At 47.6% G+C, this 23898-nt stretch overlaps 1 protein-coding gene across 1 annotated transcript; it reads left to right on the plus strand.

Annotated features, from left to right (window-relative positions):
* The first annotated feature begins 3560 nt into the window (after window positions 1-3560).
* CHMP4B (charged multivesicular body protein 4B) lies at window positions 3561-23314 on the plus strand. Its single transcript, XM_042834521.1, has 5 exons — window positions 3561-3771; window positions 18374-18551; window positions 19321-19435; window positions 19812-19938; window positions 22501-23314. Exons 1-5 carry the CDS (start codon window positions 3576-3578, stop codon window positions 22566-22568), a joined length of 684 nt encoding a protein of 227 aa, XP_042690455.1. The 5' UTR covers window positions 3561-3575; the 3' UTR covers window positions 22569-23314.
* Window positions 23315-23898: the final 584 nt, after the last annotated feature.

Here is a 23898-nt window from a genome sequence, read left to right on the forward strand (position 1 = left end):
CTTGTCTATACTACATGTGTTGTAAACTGTGTGGAGTCAGTGGGTGGGAGCAGCTGGGTGTGCACACGTGTGTTAGCTCCTTTCTGCTTGATGTTTCTTTCATGGTGTTCTTCTCACATTTTTCTCCATATCTAAGAATCTCCAAGTGCCTTGGGTATCAGTGGGTCAGTCCTTTTAACAGTTAAATGTGACACCTATGTACAATGAGAGAAACTTAGGCCTGAGTGAGGTCTCCTGCCCAGGGTCACACAGGAAACCTATGATACATCTATGGCCCAGTTTTCTAGCATCTGCTCTGGGCTAAGTGCTGCAGGATACTTCTGTGCACTTCTCCTGTTGCTTCCCAGTCTGTATGTGCCCTTAGCTCAGTTTTATGTGTCAGTTAATAATTTCAGTTGATCGTTGACAGGTGGGAAGTCATTGTGATCCGGGAGCAAGGAAATCCTGCTAGTAGAGTGTCTTCTGTCATCCAGTTGGATTCTCCTGTCTTGATTTCCCAAGTAGGAGATTCAAAGCTGATAGGGCAGCACCAAACCAGGGCACCTAATGAGAGGGAACTGAAAATTACCATTGTGTAATGTTGGGAGAGGAGCTGTGTGGGCAGATGCGGGGCCCAAAGTAGGTAGGAGAGAAGTCAAGTGTGCTGCTGCCTTCTGCTCTGGCCTTATGGGTCCCTCTTTGTTCACAAACCACGTTGCCTTCAGTTTTGTGCTGCCATCCCATGGTCCTGCTTGTTGAAGAAGGCAGCTGGACTCTGGAGAATATCCCTGCTGCTTCCAGGTCCACCTGGGACACGCTGTCTCCATACTCTGCTCTCCACTGTTGTTCTTTTGTTTGTTTGTTTTTTTCTTTCTCTGTGTATGGGTAAGCTGAGCTTCCCTTGGTAAATTTTTTGTGATTAACTGCTACTTTATAGGTGTGAAAACACTGCATTTCCAGCCTGGGGGTGATGTGGGGCAGAGCATGAATTCACTGGGAGCTGACAGCCTGGCTGTGAAGTCCCTGCCTCAGCTGCTGCTTCCAAATGGATTTTTGGCCACCAGAGCAGTCAACCCAGTGTCACTGGTCTGACTGGTCTCACCATGGTGCCTGGCTGCTGCCTGCCTGAGCTCCAGGCACTCCTCCTGTTTCTTTGCAAAGACTCTGAAAATTGAGGTTTGCAGGAGAGTGTAGAGGAGATGGAGCTGCACTCTTCAGGGGTGCACAGCAGCAGGGCAGGAAGCTACAGAGATGTGCTGGAAATTCTGACTCAGTGTAGAGGGATTTCATCCAAGAGGGTGGTCAGGTTCACTGGAAAAAGGTTGTGGAGAGGCAGTGGGGTGTCAGTACTGGGTTGTACTCAAAGCTCAGCAAGGCCCTGAGCATCCTGCTCTGAGTGGGCATGATTGGGAGTTAGGGCAAGTGCTTCTGTGCATCTGGGACATCTTTCTTCTGTTGAAAAGGGCAGAGGTTATTTGCCCATAATGTTTTAAATACAGTTCTTGCAGGAGAGGAAACAGATTGCTAAATATGCTGTTCCTATTTTGCTGCTCTCTTTACCCACAGTGTATGGTGTCATTATGTGGCTCCGGGTGCTGGCTGCAATGCTGCACTCAGGTCTATTTTGAGATGACAACATGTGGTGCAGCTCTCCTCCAGCTTGGAGGGCAGTCTGGAGGAATGGCCGTTCCTTTCTGGGCCCTGCCCTTTGTTTGAAAAGCAGAAAAAAATAAAGAAGCAGTTATTTAAAAGAACATCAAGAAGAAAAAAAAAGATTCAATTTTGACATAGGAAAATCTTGTGGGAAAGAGAACTGAATCAGGAAAAAGTAGATGCTGTCGTTGAGACATTGAGAGTGGTGTGCAGTTCTGTTCTGTGTGTGCAAAACAGCTGTGCCTGGAAGGAGGCTCCTCACCGCATGCCAGGAGCTCTGGAAACTCTGTTTCTTGCTGTTCCGTCCATCTTTATGAGCTTCACTGAAGCTTTGGTCAGTTAGGATGTGCACATGCTGTTCTATTTCCTGTGGGCCAAACTGGAAGAATTTCACCCAGGAACTGCATCTCTGCTTCTGCAGCGTGTGCTGAGGAGGAGCAGAGCTGCTGGGCTGTACGTCTGTGTGCTCTGAGCACTGACAGCCGGATACTTCTCCACAGGGTTGGCTCTGCTGGGGGCACAAATCTGCTGCCAGAAGCCTCTTAGCATTTTCTGGAGGTTTCCAGGCAGGCTGCCTGCCTGCTCTGGAAGATCTGGAGCTGATGCTGGATCAGAACAAATGTCTCTGGCGCTCAGCATTCACCTCTGGCAGCAGATCGTAGAGTCATAAAGATGGGTAGAAGGCTGTGTCTGCACTCTGACATTCTGATATCTCCCTCTGAGGGACTTCCTACCCTGGGAGTGATTTCTGTAAACCTTGGATTTTTCTTCTCTATATTTCTTTGTCTTTCTTCCGTGTTTGCCATGACAAAGCTAACAAGCTAGAGTGAAGCAGGATCTGCTAGAAGGCATTGTTGGTGAACTCCTGCAGATGGATTTTCTCATTGAACTGCTCCTGTCCTGCAGACTGTGCAGGAGGCAGTGCTGTGCTCACTGCATGGCAGTTAGCTGTGTCATCCGGCCCCTAAACCTGCGGGGGTGCAAACCAGGGAGATGGGCACAAAAATGATCTGAAGAATGGAACACCAACCATATGAGCACAGGCTGAGAGAGCTGGGGCTGTGCGGCTTAGAGAAGACTCCAGGGAGAGCTGAGAGTGGCCTGTCAGTGTCTAAAGGGGCTGTAAGAAAGAAGGGAACAGGCTCTTGAGCAGGGTCTGTCATGATGGGAGAAGAGGAAATGGCTTAAAACTAAAAAGGAGATATTGGATATAGGGAAGTTTCTAGGAGTGCAGTGAGGCACTGGCACAGGCTGCCCAGAGGGGTAGTGGTGCCCCATGCCTGCAGACACCCAAGGTCAGAATGGGGGGTTCTGAGCACTGATGGAGCTGTGGGCGTCTCTGTTGAGGAGGGGGGGTTGCACCACGGGGTCTTAAAGTGCCCGACTCCAGGGTTCTTTTCTGTGTTTCCAAGGCTGCCTCAGCCGCGGTTACGCCCGGCTCCATCTCTCCAGAACGGGGCAGCCGCCCGCGGCCTCCACCCGGCCCACCTCCTGCTCCTTCTAGGTCGCCATGGCGACCGCCCATCCGCTGACGTCACCGCGCGCCAACGTCACTCGCTATATGATGCCACTTCCGGGTTCCGCCCGGCCGCCCGCTGCTCCCCGCCTTTCCCGCCGTGCTCCGCGCCCCGCACTACATTTCCCAGCATGCTTTTCGCGCGGCCGCCGCTTGGCGGAGCGACGCTGAGCTGCGGGGTACGCCGGGAGGTGTATGCGTCACGGGGTCGGCCGCGGTGGGGCGGAGAGCCAGGGCGGGGTGCGGGCCGGAGCGAGCGGCCGGTGGCAGCGGAGCGGTCCGGGCGTCGTGTGGCTCTTAGGACCGGCGGGCGGACAGAGGGCCGGGCCGCCCGAGGGGCACGCAGCGACGGGAACGAAGCGAGGGGAGCGCCGCAAGCGCTCCGCAGCCGCCATCGCCTCGTAGCGCGGCCCGGCAAGGCGCAGCCATGTCGGGGCTCCTGGGGAAGCTGTTCGGGGCCGGCGCCGGCGGGAAGGGCGCGGGAAAGGGCCCGTCTCCTCAGGAGGCCATCCAGCGGCTGCGGGATACGGAGGAGATGCTGAGCAAGAAGCAGGAGTTCCTGGAGAAGAAGATCGAGCAGGAGCTGGCGGCGGCACGCAAACACGGCACCAAGAACAAGCGCGGTGAGGGCGGGGTGCGGGGCTCCGGGCGGAGCCTCAGCTCTCGTCCTGCGTTGAGCCGCGGGACGGCCGTGCTGGGAGGGAGGGAGAACTTCTCGGAAGGAGCAGCGATGCGGTGGCGCGGTTGCCTGGGGTGGGGCAGCCACCGTCCGCGGAGGTGTTGAGAACCGTGGGGATTTGGCAGTGAGGGTCGGTGGATTGGAAGGCGTTTGGCTCGGTGATCATTTTCCAGCCTTAATAGTTCTGTGAGTCCGTATGTTTGCCCGCGCCGCTACTCGCCTGTTGCACGGCCGTGGTGAACGCACCGCGTTCCGGGAGGCTGGTTGGGGTTGCGGTGTTGGCGTTGTCCTTCTGGGCGGTGTCAGAGCAGGAGGACGGAAGGCAACAGCGATGTGATGCAGCAGGGCTGGGTCAGTGCGTGGCCGAACCTCCAGCCGGGCCACCTAACAGGTTCTTCCTGGAGCTCCTTCCTGTTGTTCGGCCGGCGGTTGAGCCTCCTCTGCAGCTCCAGGGCTTCTCGGTGGTGGCACAGTGGAGCAGGGCTGTATCTGGCCCCTCTGCTCCCAGGGTTGGTCCTTCTGAGGAGTTCTGTGAACTCCTCTGCCAGTTTCTCCATCCAATTGTAATGTATTGCAACGGATGTAATAAGACAGAGTTTCTTGTGGTGTTAGTTTGGTAGTGAGCTGGAAAGAAGACCTAAAACATGCATCCTTTGTAGTCATCTACAGTTTCTGTATCCTCTTTCAGTGATCCCATGTAACTCGTCTTTTCGCTATGTCTCGTTGCTTGCTGAGGTCCTCACCCTGTAGCACTGTAGGTTATCTGTCCCCACGGCTCTGCTTGTGCCCTGTTTTGTGCTGGAGGCACGGGAAGACAAGCTGCCCATTGAGTGCAGGATTTTGGGTCAGGTGAATCGAGGTCTCGAGTGGAACAGGATCCTGATGAGTAATTAAGGAGCTATGAAATTGAGAAGGGCTGGGGGTGGTGGTCTGGTGGAAAGTAAAATCCATTTTATTTTATTTTATTTTTTTTTTTTTAAGAGGCTTTCTGGGCAACTTTATGCTTGGGCTGCTGGGAAGGGCAGCTGGTATCTGCTGGAGCAGCAGGGTGTTGTTCATCAACAGAATAGCACATGTTATGGTGCTGTGTTTATTTTTTTATATACTTATGTAGGCTTGTCCCTCTCTGACAGAAATTGTCATTTGGTTGTTTAACAACAAAGTTATAAATGAGGGGGAAAGTAATAAAAAAAAAACCTGTTTTTTTTTGGGTGTGAAATCTGTCTTTTTAATTGAGATGTTCTGATATAGTTGAAATATACTAAGCAAAACCACTTGAAAGCTAACTTATTAATGAATCCATTGGTTCAACTTTTAGAAATTGCAGTTCTGAAACTTCATACGTTCTCTTACTTCTGGTTGTTGCCCATGCACCAAGCACGTGTGGGTTTTAACAGCTTATGAACTTCTGCATGTTCTTTTTGTCATCTGCATTTATGATACACAGGCTGTGCGGCCAGACAGCTGCTTAGGAAATTCTGAAGTTCAAGTGAGTAACTAACTGGTGTGAGCACCCTGAGTGTGCCCTGTCCCTTGGCACGGTGGGCTTTCGCTTTGTATTGGACTGTTTTTATCTGGCTGTGTAGTTGTGGCAGCTCAGCACTTGCTGAGCAGTCCGTAAGGGCTTCAGGATTGGTTTTTTAACAGGCAGCAGTTTTTGCCTTCACTCTGCTAGTTGTCATTAGGCCACAGTACCCAGCAGCTCCTGGGAGTGGAGAAGGCAGCGCTGGGCAGCTCAGCCTTTCAGCAGCAAGCTGTGGAGAGCAGAGCTTACAGCTCCAGTGTGCTCATGTCATCTCTGTGGGCCAGGAGGATGGTGCTAGTGAATGCTGTGCTGTTTGGGAAGGAGCTGGGCTGTGCTTGTGCTTTATCTCCTGTAAACAGTCAATCTGTTCTTTTGGAAACTGTGTGAGTTTGGGTGTTTACCTTATTTTCTTCACATGCTTTTCAGTACTTTTGCTGTTGCTTATGAGTGAAGGACCTAATTCATGCAGTGAATTGAATCACCAGCAGTAGCATGGCTTGGTTTGGGTCTCTTACAAGATGTAAATCTGTGCTGGAAGTAAGTCCTGCGTGAACACAGGAAGTGCAGCTGTGAGCACAGTGGTCGGGTCAGGCACTCTGACTTCCCAGAACAAAGCAAACTGCTGACTCTGTCTGAGGGATGTGAAGTTCTGGCACTCCGTGTTTGGTTTCAGGATAGCTCAGGGTTATCTTAATCACTGCTTTTCCCGTTTTACTCCTTTCCTTGTGGCTGGCACCTACAGGGCAAGCTCACAAAACCGGGCTGCCAGGGAAACGGCACCTATAAGTGAAAGCAGTGGCTTAGGTCTGGATCTCTGGTCTCTTTGGTGTAACACTTCAGAATCTGGAATGTTCAGCAGCAGGAGATGGATGCCTGATGGATTTCCTATCTGCTCTGATTTCTGTTGTTTTCTTTTACTCTAAGATGAAAGTTTATTTCCATCACAGTAAAAGAACAAATTGCTGTTTTGTTGGGATTTTTTTTGTTTTTTTTGGCACTGGTGACTGAGTGCAAAACGGATTCAAGAGCTCAGTTAAATTCCTGCTGTGTAATTCAGGCTTTTCCTGGAAAGAGGACACTCCTGTTTCCCATCCCACACCAGAAATAGGAAAGCAAATACACAAGCTGGGTGTAAGCTGAAGCCAGAAGTCCAGGTTTTCTGCCCACCTCTGTCTTTGGGCAGGTCTTGGTGCTGCCAGGTGAGTGGTTAGCAGGAACACAAACTCTTTGCCACCCTCCTCCATGTGCTGTCCCCAAAGGCTGCCCCAGAGGGCCGGGGCTCCTTTGTGCTGATGTTGGCATTAGTTGGGCACTGCGTGGGTTGGGTTGGGTGCTGCTTCAGGCAAAAGCTAATCCTTAAAAGAGAAATAAAACCAGTTTTCTGCTCTTGTCCACAGCAGTGCTGGAGCTGAGGCCGGGAGGAGGGGGTGGTGCTGCCTGCTGGTGGCCAGCAGGCGCTGTGCTGCAGTCTGGGTCTCGCAGCGAGGGGCCAGCTGGTTGTGAATTAAAAAATAGAAGCGTGGCTGCATGATGGCATGGAGGCCTTTTTGTAGGTGTTTAAGTGGTTTGAGTTACTGTGGTTGTCTGGAATTCAAGGAAAAGAAAGCTGTGCCCTCAGACCTGGGTGTGGGTGGAGGCTGCAGAGCCTCATGATCCTGTCTGGAAGGACCTGACTGCAAACCTGGTTTTGTTTTCAGAAATCCCAAGATGCTGACATAAAGGTAGCAGCAGCCCTGTAGCAAACCCTATCCAGCCCTTGTCACACTGCAGCCTGCTGTGCCCCTGCATTCAGTCACAGGCTGCATTAAAATGCATCCTCCCCTTCCAGGTGCTTGCCTGCAGCCCCAGTGCCAAGGTGAGCACTGATGGAAGCCAAGTGCAAGGCAGAGTCCTTTGTCTTGCTCTGAGATTAATGAGTTGAGTGCTAAAACACCTGGCTCTGGAAAATGGTGCTAATTACTCTTTTTAAAAAAACTTTAACAAGTTGCACACAAATGTAAGCAAAAAGCCTGTAGTTCTGCCAGGTGCGTTTTGGTAACCGTGTTTGGCTGCAATACATCCGTCCTGTGTTCCTTTTCTGCTTCATGCTCTGTCAGAGAGAGCACCTGGTATGTCTGCAGCCACCCAGCTTGTTTTAATTGCTTTTTGTATCCCATTACATTAAATGCTGCACTCTAGTACCTGATGAAACCTCAGCTAAAGCCTGTGTAAGGGCTCCCAGTGCAGTTTACAACTGCAATTTGCAGCTCATGCAAAGTGCTGATTTGGTTTAAACCTCCTTTAGTTCCTCAGACTGTTCAGCTCACTGCCTGCTTGTTTCTGGCTGGCAGAATGCATTCAGAGCTGTGTTCCCGAGCTTCATGCTTGTTTCCCTCTGGTCTCCTTGCCAAGCCCTCCCAGCCCTTCAGCCACCTGCGTGCCCCTCTCCAGCTGGTTCCCCTCCAGCAGCACTTGCTGGTCAGGGGAATCTCCCTGCTGCTGGAATGCCAACTGGGTTTTGCATTTGACTGTGGATGCCCTGTCCATCCCTGGAGGTGTTCAAGGCCAGGTTGGATGGGGCCCTGGGCAGCCTGGTCTGGTGTTAAATATGGAGGTTGGTGGCCCTGCGTGTGGCAGGGGGTTGGAGCTTCATGATCCTTGAGGTCCCTTCCAACCCTGGCCATTCTGTGATTGCAGGGTGTGGAACTTGCTCTGATGTGACTACAGCAGTCCTCTACAGGAAGACACATGGTCTGTCTACGATGCTTCCCAGCATACAGGGCACTGTGATGTTCTCGACTTTAGCAGGACCTTGTAAGCAAAAGGGATCACTGCTTCTTCTAGAGAAATTACAGTCCTTTCAGTCCTAAAATAATAGTAAAGTGGCTGTGCTTCATTGGTGAGCAGGATGTTAACTTAAAATACAGAAGGGAGCGGCAGCCTCACATTAGAAGTCTGTAGCCCCAGTGCTGGTTGGGACAAGGGTTTTTGCTTGCTTAGGTTGTTCTGTAGTTCTCCTTGCCATTCATGGTAGACCTGAATGAGAAGAGTTTCAGCCCCAATGAGCTTTTGTAGGGCTTGTGTGCACTGTGCTGCCTGTCCTGTAGAAATGAGTGGTGCCCCACGCAGGAGAGCTGCCCTGTGAGGCACACAGCAGGTGAGGAGGTAGTGCTGTTGCAGACTGTCCTGGCAGAGCATGGCTTTACAGATAGGTGAAGGCTTGACTCAGGAGTGCTGAGCTGCTCACAGCGATGTGGCTGCATCCCATATGAGGAACCTGGGGCACTGTGACCTTGCTATTGGGAAGTGAAGCACCCACATTAACCTCCCACTGGGAAATGCAGCAGGCAGGTGGAGGTGACCATTGGTGAAGCTCTGTGCCTGGCTGGGACAGAGGCAACGACGGTTCTGCCCATAACACCCTTGTACTTGGAAATCCAGTTGCGAGGAGCCTGCTGTGGCTTCCTACATGATCATCATATAAATGAAGCCTTTCCAGTACTCATTTTATAGGGGCTTATATAACTGTGGCCTAATTATTCTGACAGTTGTTGCTTTGCCTTTTAACTCTCAGCTGGTTGGCAGTCAGCTGTGGCATATTGGACTGGGGTTGTCCAAATAAGCAGAGTTCCTCATGCTGGAACTTATGTGTTTATCCTTGTGTGCAGCAAACAAGGGCTGAACTCAGAACCCAATTTCACAGCTGCTGCCGCCTTCATGCTGAGTTTTTGCACCAGTCTGTGCTCCTGCAGTGACCCATTGCCATGGATTGGAAGAAGAGCTCTGGGGAGGCCTTTAAGTGGCCATCCAGTACCTAAAGGGGCCATATAGGAAAGGTGGAGAGGGTCCTTTATCAAGGGGTATAGGGATTGGACAAGGAGAAATGGCTGTGAACTAAGGGAGGGGAGATTTAGGTAAGAAGGAAATTCTTCATTATACATGTGGAAAAACTGCTGGCATATAGTTTAGGAAAACCAACTTCCAACTCTTGAGGGATTTAGTCATGAAAATCCCCTGGGAATCTGTCCTCAAGGATGCGGGAGCTAGCAGATTTTTAGGGAAGCACAAGAGCTCTCCATCCTCAGGAGAAGGAAGTCAGGAAAGGAAGGCAAGAGGCTGGCATGGCTGAACTGGGACCTGCTGGTTGAACTGGAGAGTGAGAGAAAAATCAACAGGCAGTGGGAGTAGGAACAGATAACCTGGAGAAGTGTGGGGGTACTGCTGGGTTGTGTAGGGATGGGGTCTAGAAGGCCAGGGTCCAGCTGGAACTGGATTTAGCAAGGGTGCAAAGAAGTGTGAGAAAGGCTTCTATAGGTACAGTCAGAACAGGAAAGTCCAGGAGGATGTGCCCTCCTGCCTCCAGCGAGCAATGCAGGCAGGTACTAACAATGGACAAGGAGAAGGCTGAGGTACTTAACCACTTTTTTTTTTACCTCGTCTTCACTAGAGACTGCTCTGCCCACAGCCCTCAGCTGGGTGGCTTGGAAGGTAGGAGCTGAGGGAGCAGTGCCTCTCCCACCATAAGTGAAGATTGGGTTTGTGACTGCCTGAGGAACCTGAACTTCCGTAAGTCTATGGGTTCTGATGAGATCCCGGAGTCATGAGGGAATTGGCTGATGCAGCCAAAGCCACTCTTGATATTTGAAAAGTCCTGGCAGTCAGGTGAAGTGATTGGGGAATAAAAAAAGGTGATGTTGCACCCATTTTTAAGAAGGGTAGAAAGTTTGACCCAGGGAACTTAGTGACCTGTCAGCCTCAGCTCTGTGCTGGGGAGGATCATGGAGCAGAGCCTCCTGGAAGCTGTGTGTACATGGAGTACATGGCTGCAGCAAGAGCAGGTTCTGCCTGACCAATCTTATTGCTTTTTATGATGGCATAACTGTGTCAGTGGATGAGGGAAGAGCCGCTGATGTCACCTGTTTGGATTTCAGTAAGGCCTTTGACACAGTCCCACACAACATCCTTCTCTCCAAGTTGGAAATACCTGGATTTGGTGGGTGCACTGTTAGATGATAAGGAACTGGCTGTAGCCAGAGAGTGGCGGTCGGTGGCTTCATGTCTGCATGGAGATCAGTGACAAGTGGTGTCCCTCAGGGGTCCTGGGCCCAGTGCTCCAATTGACAGTGGGATTGAGTGCACCCTTCCCACACAGACAGTTCTGTGATGCTGGAGGTGCCCCATCCATGGAGGTGCCCAGGGCCAGGTTGGATGGGGCTTTGGGCATCCTCACCTGGCGGACAGGGTGTGCTTAAAGGTCCCTGCAACTCAGTCTGTTCTCTGACTCCATGACTTGGGAGGGCTGCAGTAATGATCTGTGTTGCTAACCCTGGCTTCTGGAGCTGATTGCTGCTTTGTCTTCAGAATGTAATTAAGTTCTGGCCTCCAGAGGTGTACTGCAGCACTGCCAGTTAAGTGTTTACAGGCTGAGGCATTGTAGAAAGTATGGTTCAGCTTATTTGCTTTGTACTTTTGGGTTTCCAAAGGCTTGTGGTTTTTAAGTTTTTCCTCTTTCAGCCATATTAGCGTTGGAATCTGATTTCTCATGGGGGGGGAAAAAGAAAGTTTTCACATTTCCAAACAGCATAACTTCACCAGATGAGATGCTAACAGGAACACCAGATATTAAGATGGGCTCAGTAAAATCTGGCAGCACTGTAATAATAACTGCACAAAGCTGGGAAATGAATGAGATTGCCCTGTTGGTAATGTGCTTCATTCCCCAGGAAGAGCAGGTCTCTAAGTGGGCTGCTTGGGGACAGCATCTCCTGAGTTCATTTGCAGAAATACTGCTTAAACACAGAGATGATTTTTTTCTGTCAGAAAAGATCGTTCCTAGATGTTAAGAAGGTTCTGAGATGCTTAAGAGCAGCTTCTGTTCACAGAGTAACAGAACCACATGGGTTGGAAGGGACCTCGAGAGAGCATTGAGTCCAGCAGTTCCCTACAATAGGTCTCACAGGTTGGTGTCCGGCTGGGGCTTGAATATCTCCATAGACAGAGACTCCCCAGCCTCTCTGGATAGCCTGCTGCAGTGCTTCATCACCCTGAAGAGCTGGAAAAGGTAAAGCTGCACCTCTCCCTGATGCATTTTTTGGCAGAGGGATTCAGAGGAAGAGGATGGGTTTCTCTCTGGAATTCCCTCTAACCAAGCATCCTTCAGCAGGTGCAGAATGAAGAAGAAAAGCCACGAAGATGTTGGTAGGCCGTGAGAATCCCAAAGGGCCCTTCAGGAAGTGTGCTTTATTTCATCCAAAAACCTTCAATGTTTGTTGAACTTTGAATAATCTCTTCAAGTGTGTATAAATATCAAATCGGGATGTGAAAAAGATGCAGGTTATCAACAGCAGCATTTCTGGGGCAGGTTGAAAGAGTGGGGGAGAATAACTTACTCCAGAGGCATTAGGGGGAAAGAAGACATAACTGTCCTGGAGCTTATCTTTGTGTGGATTGTTGATCAGAGCAGTGTTGTCTTAGCATTCAAGGGGCAAGGGAACCACGTTCTGTTTGCTGCAGAGGAGGAGGTGAGTTGCTGCCAGGTCTGGGCTCCAGAGTGTGGTATATTTCACTCTGTAATGCCAAACCTGAGCATGTTAGGCGCTGTCTCAGGAACATATGACACTGCAATCATGGGTTCTGACCTTCGGAAATGCACTTTCAACACTGGTGACTCACAGGCAATAAGGAAGTGTGGTGGGGCTGCTGGGACGTGGGGACAGCAGTGCCACCATGCAGCCAGGTGTGTGCTGGTGGCAGAGGGCTGTGAGCAGTGCTGGTGGCTGCGCTGTGTGGGAGTCACACAGCTCAGAGCATGCATTGCTGTCACACACATGCTTTTTCCTTTGTTGTTTTTTTCCCCCCCTTGCTTAGTTGTAGATTTGTAAACCAGGGGTCCTTATCGTTTGGTTTAATCTCCAGCAGAATGGACTGAATGTTCTTGCAATACTTTCTTCAGAAGGACGTTGTAATCTTGTTGTTTTAAATACAGAGAGGATGGAAACTTTTCATTCTCTGCCTGGATTTAGATACTTTATGAAAGTAGTTTTAAGCAGGCACTTAATCTCTGAGCTGGAAAAAACTGAAAAAAGCTGCCTGCCTTTTGAGGAGAGGGTTTGGGAGCTCTGTTAATGCTTAGCAGACAGGCACAGAAGGATGAGTGGAGAGAAAAGGCCGAGCTTGGGTAAAATGCTCCTGTAAAGAGAGGGATGGAGGCTGCTGGCAGCTCTGTGAATGCTGTGGGAGATGTTTACCCCATTACCAGGGACTGGATGTGATAATGGCTGCAGACTTCCAGCATAAAGTAACTTTAGGCCTGGGTTTATCCTCCAGACATCACAGGTCTCAGGGGGTGGCCCTGAGAGGAAAAGCAATCATGCCTTGCCCTCTGTTAGCTGTGGAGGCAGCATGGATTTATGTTGAGCCACGCTTCGCTGCTTCCTTCTCCCATCCACTGTCACACCACAAAGCTTAAAATCCTGGCTATCTTCTTGGACCTCTGACACTTGGCTGTGCAGTCACCTCGGCTAAGGGGGCAGCTCAGTTAGCCATGTGTACTGGCTCACTGGGCATGCTTGTTTCTTCCTCTGCAATCCCTTGTGCAAAGTCTGCTTGGCAGCATTGCCCAAAGCCTTCATGTTTCTCCTCTTGTAGAGAAATCTTACTGGTGTGCTGGGCAAGCCCTGTGAAGGTCAGGAAAGCACCAAGACAGAATTCCCAGGCAGAAGAGTGCAAGGTGAGGATGCATTCCGGCTGTAACATCTGGAGCAGTGGTTCTGGAAATACCCCAAAAGGTTTTGGAAATGTCCAGGAAAGATCTGACCTCTGGTACCTACACAGAGGATTCTGAGCTGGCGGCTTCTGTCAGCCCCGGTTGGTCTGAGCCCTCCCTGGGTACATGCAGCAGGTTTGAAGAGTCCAGGTGCAGCTGGTGCCTTGCTGCTGGGTTAGGTTTGAACCAACGAGAGCATTCAGGTAGGCAGTAGCTTTCTGGGGAGCAAACTCCAGCACGGGTGTATTTATTCAAGGTTAAACTTGGAGGTAGGGAAGAACTGTGTAAGGCTGTGGCAGGATCTGTCTCTATTGGATTTCTACCTGCCTTTCTGTCTGCAGCACTGGGGGTTTTGCTTGAAGTTAGCTTCTTGGAGTTCTCTGGGGATACTACAGGCAGTGTCTGCTCGTTCTCAACAGCTGCAAAGCTATGGCAAGCAAGGAACAAATTGCTTCTTATGCTTAGCGGAGCCTCTAGTTTATCCAATTTCAAGGACAGCAAGGGTGGTGATTAGGTTTTCTGCTGAGGCAGGTGCCAGGAAGATGGAATCACATTTTCAGAAGCAGCAAAATTAATGATGTATCTCTTGTTCCCGGTCAGGTGTGCAGTGCAACATGTGGGATGGTGACCCAGCGTTGGGCAGTGAGCAGGCATTTCATGTGCACGTGTGAGAGGAGTTCCTGGGCTCACAGCTGCCTCTGTGAAAGCGTGGCTTAATTTCAGCACAGCTCCCAAATGCTTTCCCCCTGCTGGAGGAACTGGTCTGCCTGCCTTCCCCAAACACAGACTTGTTTCTGCTACCACAGCCTGTGGTTGCACGTAGGTGGAAAAGTGTCTCGAGTTCATTGTTTTTTCTATATATCAATCTATGCTTTTCTACTCTTGCTGCTTAAAAGCATTAGTTGAATAAGATTGCTGAGGGCATAAATATCCCTTTAACTGCTTGCCCAGTGCATGAACTGGCAGTACTAATTTGCAGCAGGGTTGGTGGTGTGTGATGAAATCATTGACGTGCTCAGTCAGATGTTTGTCACTGAATGCAGTACCGTGTGGCAAAAATTGTATCTTTATTCTCCTGCTACCTTCTGATCACTGTGAGCGTTTTCTCTTACTGAAGTGCTGCATACATCTATATTTTGGGGCAGGTTTTAGACTGATGACAGCTCTGTTAACAGTTCTTCATGTCCAGGTTGAAATGTCTTTAACAATTGCATAAAGTTCTTCCAGACTCTCTGCAGTTTCAGAGAAGAAAGTGAAACTGTTTGGCAGACTGTGGTGTTTTGTCAGGCAGTAAGTCTGGGTGAGGCAGCTGGAACATGGGCATTTCCCCTTCTCACTTGAGAGCATTCATTACTCAGGGGGAGAAGTGGCTGAACGCCGTGACACCGGCTCCTCATCAGCTGTTCACAAACTAATATTCTAGGGCTGTGAAAATGAAGGGAGAAATGCCTTCAAATATATCAAGAAGTCTGAGTTTATAAGAAGGCTGTAATATTAAACTTACTTTTGGACATGTTTCTAGATTGAAGTAATGGAAGCAGCCAGTCTGTCTGGATAGCAGTTTGCTCTCTGATCACTTTGATCCTCCTCGGTGCAGGTTGGGTCTGAAGTCCCATCCACAGCTGCCTTTCATGTGATGATCGAATATTTTTGCTATGGTGGGGTTTGCTTTGATTCATTAAGTGAAGGTTATCTTAAGCATTGATCTTCTGTTGTTTTTTTTAATAGTGAATTCAAAGTCTACTAACTGGCTTTGCTTCTCTCATCAGCTCAGCTCATCTATTTAGCAGGTGGAGAGGGTGAGCTGTCGGTTGTGGGTCAGCAGTTGCTGTCTCTTCAAGTACAACCTGTGAGAGGTTTAAAGAGAATAAAAAGACAAGCAAAATCTCTCCCCTTCTAGAGCAGCAGTGATTTGAAGAAGTACTGCTGTTTTTTCTATACAAAGAGGAATAATTCAAGAACAAGTTTACGTGCCCAAAGCCTTGTTGTTTTTAGAAGAAATACCCAGTGCTAACCCTTACTCAGTGCAAAGGCATGTGTTCTCCTAAGAAATACACAGCACATAAAGTGAGGAAATGACTCCCAGTCCATATTTCTTTCTGAATATATCGGGCACTTCACAGAAGCTGCTGCGAGGTGCTGCTCCAGTGATCCTGTAACCTTACACAGCTTTTTTGTTTGTTTTGTTTTATTCTAAGGTAAGGAAGTTGGCATGCATGGAAAACCCAGGTCAGCTCCTGCCAGTAAAATGTGCTGCCAGGCTGTCTGGCAGCGGGCTGAGGGTGGGAGTGCAGTGAGCCTGCCTGGGGCAACGCTCAGAGCAGAATCAATGGTGGTGGGTCCTGCAGGAGCAGTTCCATGGCCATTATGGGTGTGAAATTACAGCACCCGCTGATGTCACTGCTACCTTGGAAGTAGTAAAGGTGTAATTAAAGGTGCCTCCTGTTCCATGACTGCTAAACACAACAGCTGTCCTCAGGAAGAGCAGAGATGGGCTGTATTACACTCGGACTTCAGAGGCACACCCATTCCTTGCTCACGTGTGAAATACTGCAATATTGGAAGGTGCATCAGTGGCCAGCTGCCTCTCCTTCAGATTTATTTCAAGTTCTGGAAATTGATTTCGTGGATAGAGAAGATTTAATGCAGCTTCTTTCAGAATAAGCTTTCATTGCTCTGACTTTATTGAAAATGTAATAAAAATGTGTAACTTGGGCAGTATGGTGGAATTCAGTGGGTATTTATGCAGATGGTAAAGACTGCTTTGCAAGGTAAAGGCAGCAGAACCACTGTCTGTTTTCAATCAAATCTTAAATAGGAGAGCAGAGAGGACCCATCAGGTACCACTGCCCTGTGAAGTGTGACAGCAGCATGTACGTTTGCAGCCCACTGTTTGCAATGGCAAAGGCTGTTCCTGGTGTGTTTCCAGTAGAGTTTGGAGGCTCTCCTCCATGCATGGGCTGTTTTGTAAGGCTGTACAGCTCTCCTGCTGGCCCCAGGGGTGCCCTTGCTCTGGAATTTGCTTCAGAACTCTGTGCTGGGGGTGATGTGTTCTTCCTGAAACCTGAGAGTGGAGAAATCAGCCCTAGGAGGGAGTTGGGAACCAACTGAACTGTGACAAGCTTGAAAACAAATGTGATCTAAATAATAATAATAATAATCAGCTTAATAAGATCTTCTTGCTTCAGATACAAACTTTACATTGAGATAATAAAGCAAGGGGACAGATGGCAATAGATTGCAGGAAACTGTGATTGTCTCAATTGAGCCACTAAGTACTTTGTTGTCTGTTCCTTGGTGCTTTTTAGTTGCAGGAAACATCAGTCTGTTCTGAAAGCTTTTCTTCAGTGCAGAAGCCCATGTTTTACTTTGATGCTCATTGCTCTGCACTGGATATCCATCCCAACGTGCCCAGGCACAGAAGCACTGTGCATATCCTGTATCTCTTGCTGGTCTGTGCTCCCTTCAGGCAGCTGAAATATAAATGATACTGACAGCTTTTTCTTTGTAAGATAACTTTACCTATCCTTAATTAAACAATGAGTGCTGAGCTGACCAGACCAAATGTACCAGAAATTCGTGACTGCTTTTCACTCTGTGCTTGGCATCAAACTGGAATGTTCCACATGATATCTGTGTTGTGTCTAATTCTGAAGAGAGAATGCTGGCCTTTGTGTGACATGAAAATTCAGTCCTGTTCCTGCTTGTGCCAAATGAAAGCTGCTGGGGCTGTGAAGTTGGCCCCAGAATAGAGGGGGGTTTACCTCATTGGGGTGGGGGGCACTGAAGTGCCTTAGGTTTGGCATTGGGCTTGTGCTGGAGAAGTTGGGGGACCTTTGTTTGTCCTTCTGGTCACATCTGCTAAATCAGCCCTTGGGCCTCGCAGGGTGCTTGGCAACTTCAGCCTTAGCTGCACAAAGTGGCTCTCTGTTCAGTATTGCTATTCCAGTACATTGGAGGAATTAGAAATTAATCATGGCTGCTTAGAGGACTGAAGGGATGTGTTCCTCTTCACGCTGCTGGGATGTTACCTTGAGGGCTTCTCAAGATGGCATCTGACAACACACGAGGTGTTTGCCAGCTTTGCCTACAGACTTAATTCTCTTTCAAGAGCTGAGGTATTTTGCTGCTTGTTGCAGTGATATGCTCACCATGTCACAGCTGTTGTTGCTTTAAAAGAGGATACAGGAGAGTTGTCTGCTGGCAGGATTTCCTCCTACTTGCTTCCCCAGCCCTCCAAAATCTGCTAGGGAATCGCAACAAGGACAGGGAGGGATTTGGAAGGGCACTGTGAAGATATGAAGCTTGTGTTGCCACCGCTCCTCGTGCATGGCGCTGGTCTGGAGCTCAGGGAGCGCTGGGACACCAACCTCAGCTGTAGGGTTTGGGTTGGGGCGCTGCTGTGTGGGGCTGGAAGTTGGACTTAGTGACCCTTGTGGGTCTCATCCAGCTTGGGATACTCTGTGATTCCATGCCTGTAAGTTGAGCATTTAAACAAGATGGACATATTATGTGGCCAAGCCTATCACACAGTGGGCAAGAAGTCTGTTTGTGTCAGAAGCAGAAGTGCCGTGGGGGAAGTTGTAGTGGTATGCTTCACTTGATGTTGCACTTGGTTGTTGCTCATCAGACAGTGGTGCTCCATGCTTGGTAACGCTTTGCCCACAGTGCTGCTCCTACTGAACCTTTACCTACTTAAAGGCAGAATTACTGGTAAATCCAGCTTGCCTGCATTATGTTTCAGAAGGGAGCTTGCACCGGGCTGCAGTGTGGGCAGCATCTTGTAGCGAGAGTAACATGAAACGTGCACAGTGTTTGTTTACATACGTATACATCACAGCATCCAGCAGCAGAACAAAGAGCTTTGTCTCACTTCCTGCATGACTGAGTTTCCACTGCCAGCAGCTGCACAGCAGCACCAGAACCTCAAGTGACGCTCACTGCACCATACTGGGATGTACAGGGAGGAACAAAGATGTTGCTGAGTGCATCGGCTTGTGTATTGAAGCGTGCTGTTTGCAGCAGCCAGGTCTCTGTGCTGTGGCTTGTTACAGCTGGATGAGCTGCCAGTCCTTCATTCTCATCTTAACCTACATCCTTCTGGCAGCTGCAGATGGTCAGTGCTTACTTGGCCACCTTTAAGCAAGTAGGCAACCATAAGACAAACAAACAATACAGTGTGCTGAATGTTGCTGTGTACTGAGTGGCATTTGGTACAGAACAGTGGCTGGCTGCATCACAAATCTCACAAATCCTACTTTTCTTTCCTTTGCTCAGCTGCTCTTCAGGCCCTAAAGCGTAAGAAGAGGTACGAGAAGCAGCTTGCCCAGATAGATGGCACGTTGTCCACAATTGAATTTCAGAGGGAAGCCCTGGAGAATGCCAACACCAACACTGAAGTGCTTAAGAATATGGGCTTTGCTGCTAAGGCTATGAAAGCTGCTCATGACAACATGTAAGTTATTCCTCTCTCCTTCTGTAAGACCCTTACTTCGACATTTGTTTGATATGCTAAATACCATGTATTTTATAACAAGTAATAGAGCCAGTGTAGTAAAATCTTCTTTTTAAAAGTCTATAACTTAAATACAAATAAAACATGAGGTATATGTGGGTAATTGCCAAGATATGAAGGATGAATGCTTTTTCAATCTGGCATTGTTTCACACAACGTGAAGCCACTCGTAGCACGCACGCAGTCTTTGCCCAGCAGAAGTTTGCCACCAGTTGGGTGTAAAGCAGACAGGAGGACATGCTACCTATGGATCTGCCTGCAAACAGCAAGTTTCCAGCCTCAAAGCGAGGGTTAAACTTCTTTCTTTGCTGTGGGGTTTGTGTATGTAGCAATAATGAAAGCATTATGGGAATGCTGTACTTCTTCCAAAAGCAAATATTGTAGGTGTAATGTAATAATGCTGGAACAGGGAACAGAGCAAATGATTATTAATATCAAAAATACAAACCAGAACCTTTCCAGAGGAGCTCTCTGTGTGTAACTGCTGTGAGCTAAGCTTTTGGGAAGTGAAACAAGAAATTATGCATAACTTTATTGAGACTGGGGATTGAGGTGTAGAGGGATAAAGCTTAGATGTGCATACAAAGTATTTTTTTCAGAAATAACCTTGTAAAATATCACTGTAGCGTGGCATTATTACAGAAAAAAAAAAACAACAGTCTTAAGCTCTGCTTGGGGAAGTGCCTGATCCTCCTTTCTTTTTTTATAGGGATATTGATAAAGTAGATGAATTAATGCAGGACATTGCGGAGCAGCAAGAGCTGGCAGATGAGATCTCAACAGCCATCTCGAAGCCAGTAGGATTTGGGGAAGAATTTGATGAGGTACACTTTGAATTTTTCCTCTGTTTAAATGAAACCTTTCTTTAAGATCTACGTGTTACGTGTTTCTAGGAATAGCAGCAGGATTGTAGATCTCTCCTTGCTATTTCTGCCAGTGCATACAGCAGCTGTGAACCTGACTTTATGCTGAGGGTGGTCTGGATGGATCAGATAATATTTGGACTTAGATATCTTTGCTGTCTCCTCCAAGAGAGGAATATGGGAATTCACATGAAGATTCAGGTTCTTTATCTCCTCAGTTTGCACTGATCCTTTGCACTTAGGCTATTCTGCAATAATATGGCTGGCTGAATCTGCTTGATAGTAAATATGACCTAAAAGTTTGTTCTTATTTTTTCTTCTCCCTTCATAAAACTAGGATGAACTCATGGCAGAACTAGAGGAACTAGAACAAGAAGAATTAGACAAAAACTTGCTGGAAATAAGTGGTCCTGAAACAGTACCACTACCAAATGTGCCCTCAATATCAATACCATCAAAGCCAGGTAAGCGTGGATCAGAAACATCTGGGGTTCTCACAGTGCACCCTCCATTAATTTCCAGTTCCCCCGATTAGAGAATTCTAGCTGCAGGCAGCACAGACATGTCACATGAAATGGCTTTGTGAGTTCCAAGTTACATCTAGTGCCACTAATCCAAGGAGCTAACCTGCCTTTCATAAGAACTGTGAAAGCTAATAACAATCACAGGAACAGTTATTGTCTGTTGCAGCACTTACAGTTTAACTTTGGTGGGAATGATGCTCAAGGTAGAGTGGAGATGTGGAAGAAGGAAGCCAGCAGCACCTCCTGCTGGTTGCTGCTGATGCATCAGGGAAGTCATCCTGACCTGCAGCCTGTGGGTATAAAAGAAAGGCAGTTGAGTTGCGAGCTCGTTAGCTCTTGGAATTTGCTTTAGATACCCACACTGAACCATACTTCCTTGGTACTGCTTTATTTAAATTTGATACCTGTTCTTCTGGCTCTTAGAAGGACTTAACCTGTTTATCCTCAGTCCCCTGTTTGGGGTCCACTGTTTTCTCCTTAGTCTGTGGTTTGCACGTGCTCAAGCCAGGCAGTAGCAGGCTTGTAGTCATGCCAGTTTTACAGCACCTGTATCCAGCAAAAACCAGTATAATGATGTAACATGAAGAGTGGCCAAGAAGTGTTAGCATTTACACAGACAGTTCAAAGCTGCTTTTCAAGCAGCACTAATTGCTTCTGTGAACTAGAAGTGATACCTCATGAAATATAATTGATTTGGAATACCTTTGACGTGCATTAACAGGATGTGAAGCTTTGCTGTCTGTTTTGCTGAATTTGTCATAAGGTATTCCAAGGAGGTTGTAGACTTTGCAGCTCTCTTTTGTGTGCTTTCTTGGAGGGAAAAGAGGTCCAAAAAGCTTGAGGGTGGGAATGTTCCCAACTGCTTGTCAGTATATCTGTAATTATCTTGCGGCTTCTGGAACAATTGAAGGCCTGGGAAGCAACATACGATGCCAAACAACAAGGTTCTGCTTCAGGTGGCTTGTTGGGAAGTTTTCTTCTTGTGTGCTGTTTTTCTTTTAGATGTAACTGATATTGCATTGGTTTCTAGTTCTGTTTCGCAAGGCAGAATGGCTGACAAGTGTTGATGAGAGAGCAGCGAGTTGCATGAAGGTATCTAGAATCAGTGCCTTAATCCAAAGTCAATTCAACAGCAGGAGAAATTGTTTTTGGATAAATCTGGGCATTGTCTTTTTAACATGTAGCTGTTTTCATGAAGTTTGTTATCATTAAAACGTACCAACCTGAAACTAAAGATACCTTTTGCACTGTATTAGGATTGAAAGTACTTTGGGTACTTTTTACTAACCAGACTTCAGTGGCACTGCTTTACCTGACAGCTCAGGTGCATGCTTTGTGCCTGCTGTGGTACAGCTGACTCCATTCCCTCCTTTTTATTCATTGGATGGAAAGTGATCGTGAGCTTTCCTGACTTTCCAGTTCTCAGGAGCTGCCTGGATTTTGAAGTAATCAGTCCAAATGAGAAGGGTGTTTGTTGCCTGCCAGCTGTACTGATGTCTGGAGGGATTCAGGCAAAAGCTGATTCTGTTTAGCTGAGACTGGATAAGCTTAATTTAGAAAAAGGAATTCCAAACTTGTACAAGCAGTAGGTTTTGAGTTTGACTTAAAGCTAACTCCGTTCCCTTTTACATGAATGTGTCACTAAAATGACACAAGCTGTTTGGAGCATGAATTATTTCACTCTTTTTTTCCCTTTTAGAAACAGGACAATTCTGAAGCTAGAATACTATCTGAGGAAGAACTTTTCCCCTTCCCTTTTTTTTTTTTTTTCCAAAGAAGTTGCTGTAGCAATTCTGGGTTGAAATGTTTTGCTTTTTGTTAATGCTCCTCATTCCAGAAATTGGACTTAACTGTACTAGAACAAACAAAAATTGTTTGCTCCCCTGGAGCAAACTGCAGGGCAACGTGTGCAGGCTGCTGCTTCACATCTGCACGTGTGATCATGGCAAGAGGGGATGCAGCACCTGGCTTGTTAGCTCCTCAGCCTCTGAAAGAGCATAACAGACACAAGAGTTGGAAGTCTCCCACTTCTGTACTTAGCTATACCAAAACCTGGTTCCCTCTGTGTGTTGTTGCAGTTTGAGGACTTACTGATGCAGTAAGGAATTTATTTGTGAGACTGGAGACAAGCTGCTGTGAGAAACTGAGCCCTGCTGGGAGGGACTGAAGCTGAAGGCTCAGGGTGTCCTGCTGTAGGGGTGGTGCTCATGGCAAACAGCAGATACCACTGGTGTACACACACTTTCATTCGTGTTTGCAGTTCTCCTATGAATTTTCTCATTTTAAGTGGTGTCTTCTGAAAATCCACCATGGATCTTTGTGAAGGTACCTTTGGTTCAGCTGAAGAAGGCCTGGTGTAACATTTCACACGCCCTCAACTAGCATGTGGTGCCTCCCTTACTGGTTAGGTTGATGGCATGGAGGCTGCTCTTCTGGAGTGGTTGCAGGGTTCTGCCAAGATCCCCATTTGTAACTCACTGATCTTCTTTTAATATTTTGCAGCCAAGAAGAAAGAGGAAGAAGAGGATGATGACATGAAAGAGCTGGAAGCTTGGGCAGGAAACATGTAACCACAGCAGTAATTGGCTGGAAAAAGACTTTGATTACCTGTTCTGGGTGCAAATATATTGTGTTGAGGAGAAAGCATAAGTAAAATGTCTTTAATTTTAACCTGAAGCAGTGGGAACTGCGTTGCTGTTTTCTGCATAGCGTGGTCTGCACAAAGGAAAGAGAGGGGAGCAGAGGGAATTGCCTGCAGTTTGTACGGTTGAGTTTCTGTAAAAAAGGTATTTGCAAAATTAAACATTCAGCTTTTGGACTGTGCTAATGCCACTGCTGGATCTTCATCTTCAAACGTTTGGGCGTATTGAATTGAAATGAGCTGAAAAGCACTCTGTAATTTTAAGTCAGTTTAAGTGTGTTTAGAAGTCTTGTAAGGCATTTAAAAAAAAAAAAGGAAAAGTGGTAAAGCCACCATCGGCTTCTTATTGTGTTTAGGTGCAGGAATACTTTAGGTTTTTAGTTCTTTGCAAGTTATATTTATATCCCTTGACTGATGTGTGGCCAGCCTTGTGTCTGTCACTGCAACAACGTAGTCTCTGTTCCCATTTTAATTGGTGATCATGATCTGCAATTGACAAATGCTATCTTGGAAGTAGGGAAGGTTTAAATTTCAGTTGTACATTTTTCTACATAGCACTACAATGTTTATTGCTTTTTGTGATAATTGATAACCCATTCAGATATGTGCACACAATTATTTTAATTAAGAAACTACTATGGATTGCACTGTATTAAATATCTTGATTAATTTTCATCTGTGACTACTGTCATCAGTTCCTTATGATGCTTTAGCAGTCTTCAAAGCTAGTCGAATTTTGGTGATCTGGCTTTAGTTTGCTTGCATAAAACTTAAGTCTTGGCTGAGCAAAGTAGCCAAAGGACTCCTGTAGCTGTTCATTCATTCCAGTAATCTTCTGGGACACAGCATCAAAATCCATGCTGAGGAGAAGTGAAAGCTGGGTTCATTTGCAACAGGTTTAAGGACAGACAAGATCAGAGCCTTGGCTTTTATCATCATTTTGTCGTAGAAATGACATCCATTGTGCTGTGTGCTAACAGAATGTGTTGTAAAGCCCTGGTATTTTGTAGGAGTTACAGCTGACCATCTCAAACACAGCAAGGTATCTGAGCAGGAGCGCTGAGGTTAGCTGCAGGACAGGAAACCTCACAGCACTGCTCATGCTGTTAAAGGTACTGAAGTAGCAGCTTAGAAATGGTGAGTGACAGAAGCACCACCTGGTACCCAGCCTGCCCACAGTGCCTGGGGTTTCTCCTTCTTGGGAAGCAGTCCCTGATAGCAATCCACTGGCAGGTAACTTGCCCTCGTTGGGCTCCTCT

The sequence above is a fragment of the Centrocercus urophasianus genome, unplaced genomic scaffold (assembly GCF_019232065.1).
Source record: "Centrocercus urophasianus isolate 14NV4802_14NV808 unplaced genomic scaffold, USGS_Curo_1.0 seq_47, whole genome shotgun sequence".
NCBI classification, from domain to species: domain Eukaryota; kingdom Metazoa; phylum Chordata; class Aves; order Galliformes; family Phasianidae; genus Centrocercus; species Centrocercus urophasianus.

Excerpts from the sequence above, each read along its gene's own strand:
- CHMP4B (XM_042834521.1), top strand. The coding sequence starts at position 3,576 with ATGTCGGGGCTCCTGGGGAAGCTGTTCGGGGCCGGCGCCGGCGGGAAG. Across the intron at positions 3,772-18,373 it reads CGGCACCAAGAACAAGCGCG|CTGCTCTTCAGGCCCTAAAG; the intron begins GTGAGGGCGGGG and ends TCCTTTGCTCAG. Across the intron at positions 18,552-19,320 it reads AAAGCTGCTCATGACAACAT|GGATATTGATAAAGTAGATG; the intron begins GTAAGTTATTCC and ends CTTTTTTTATAG.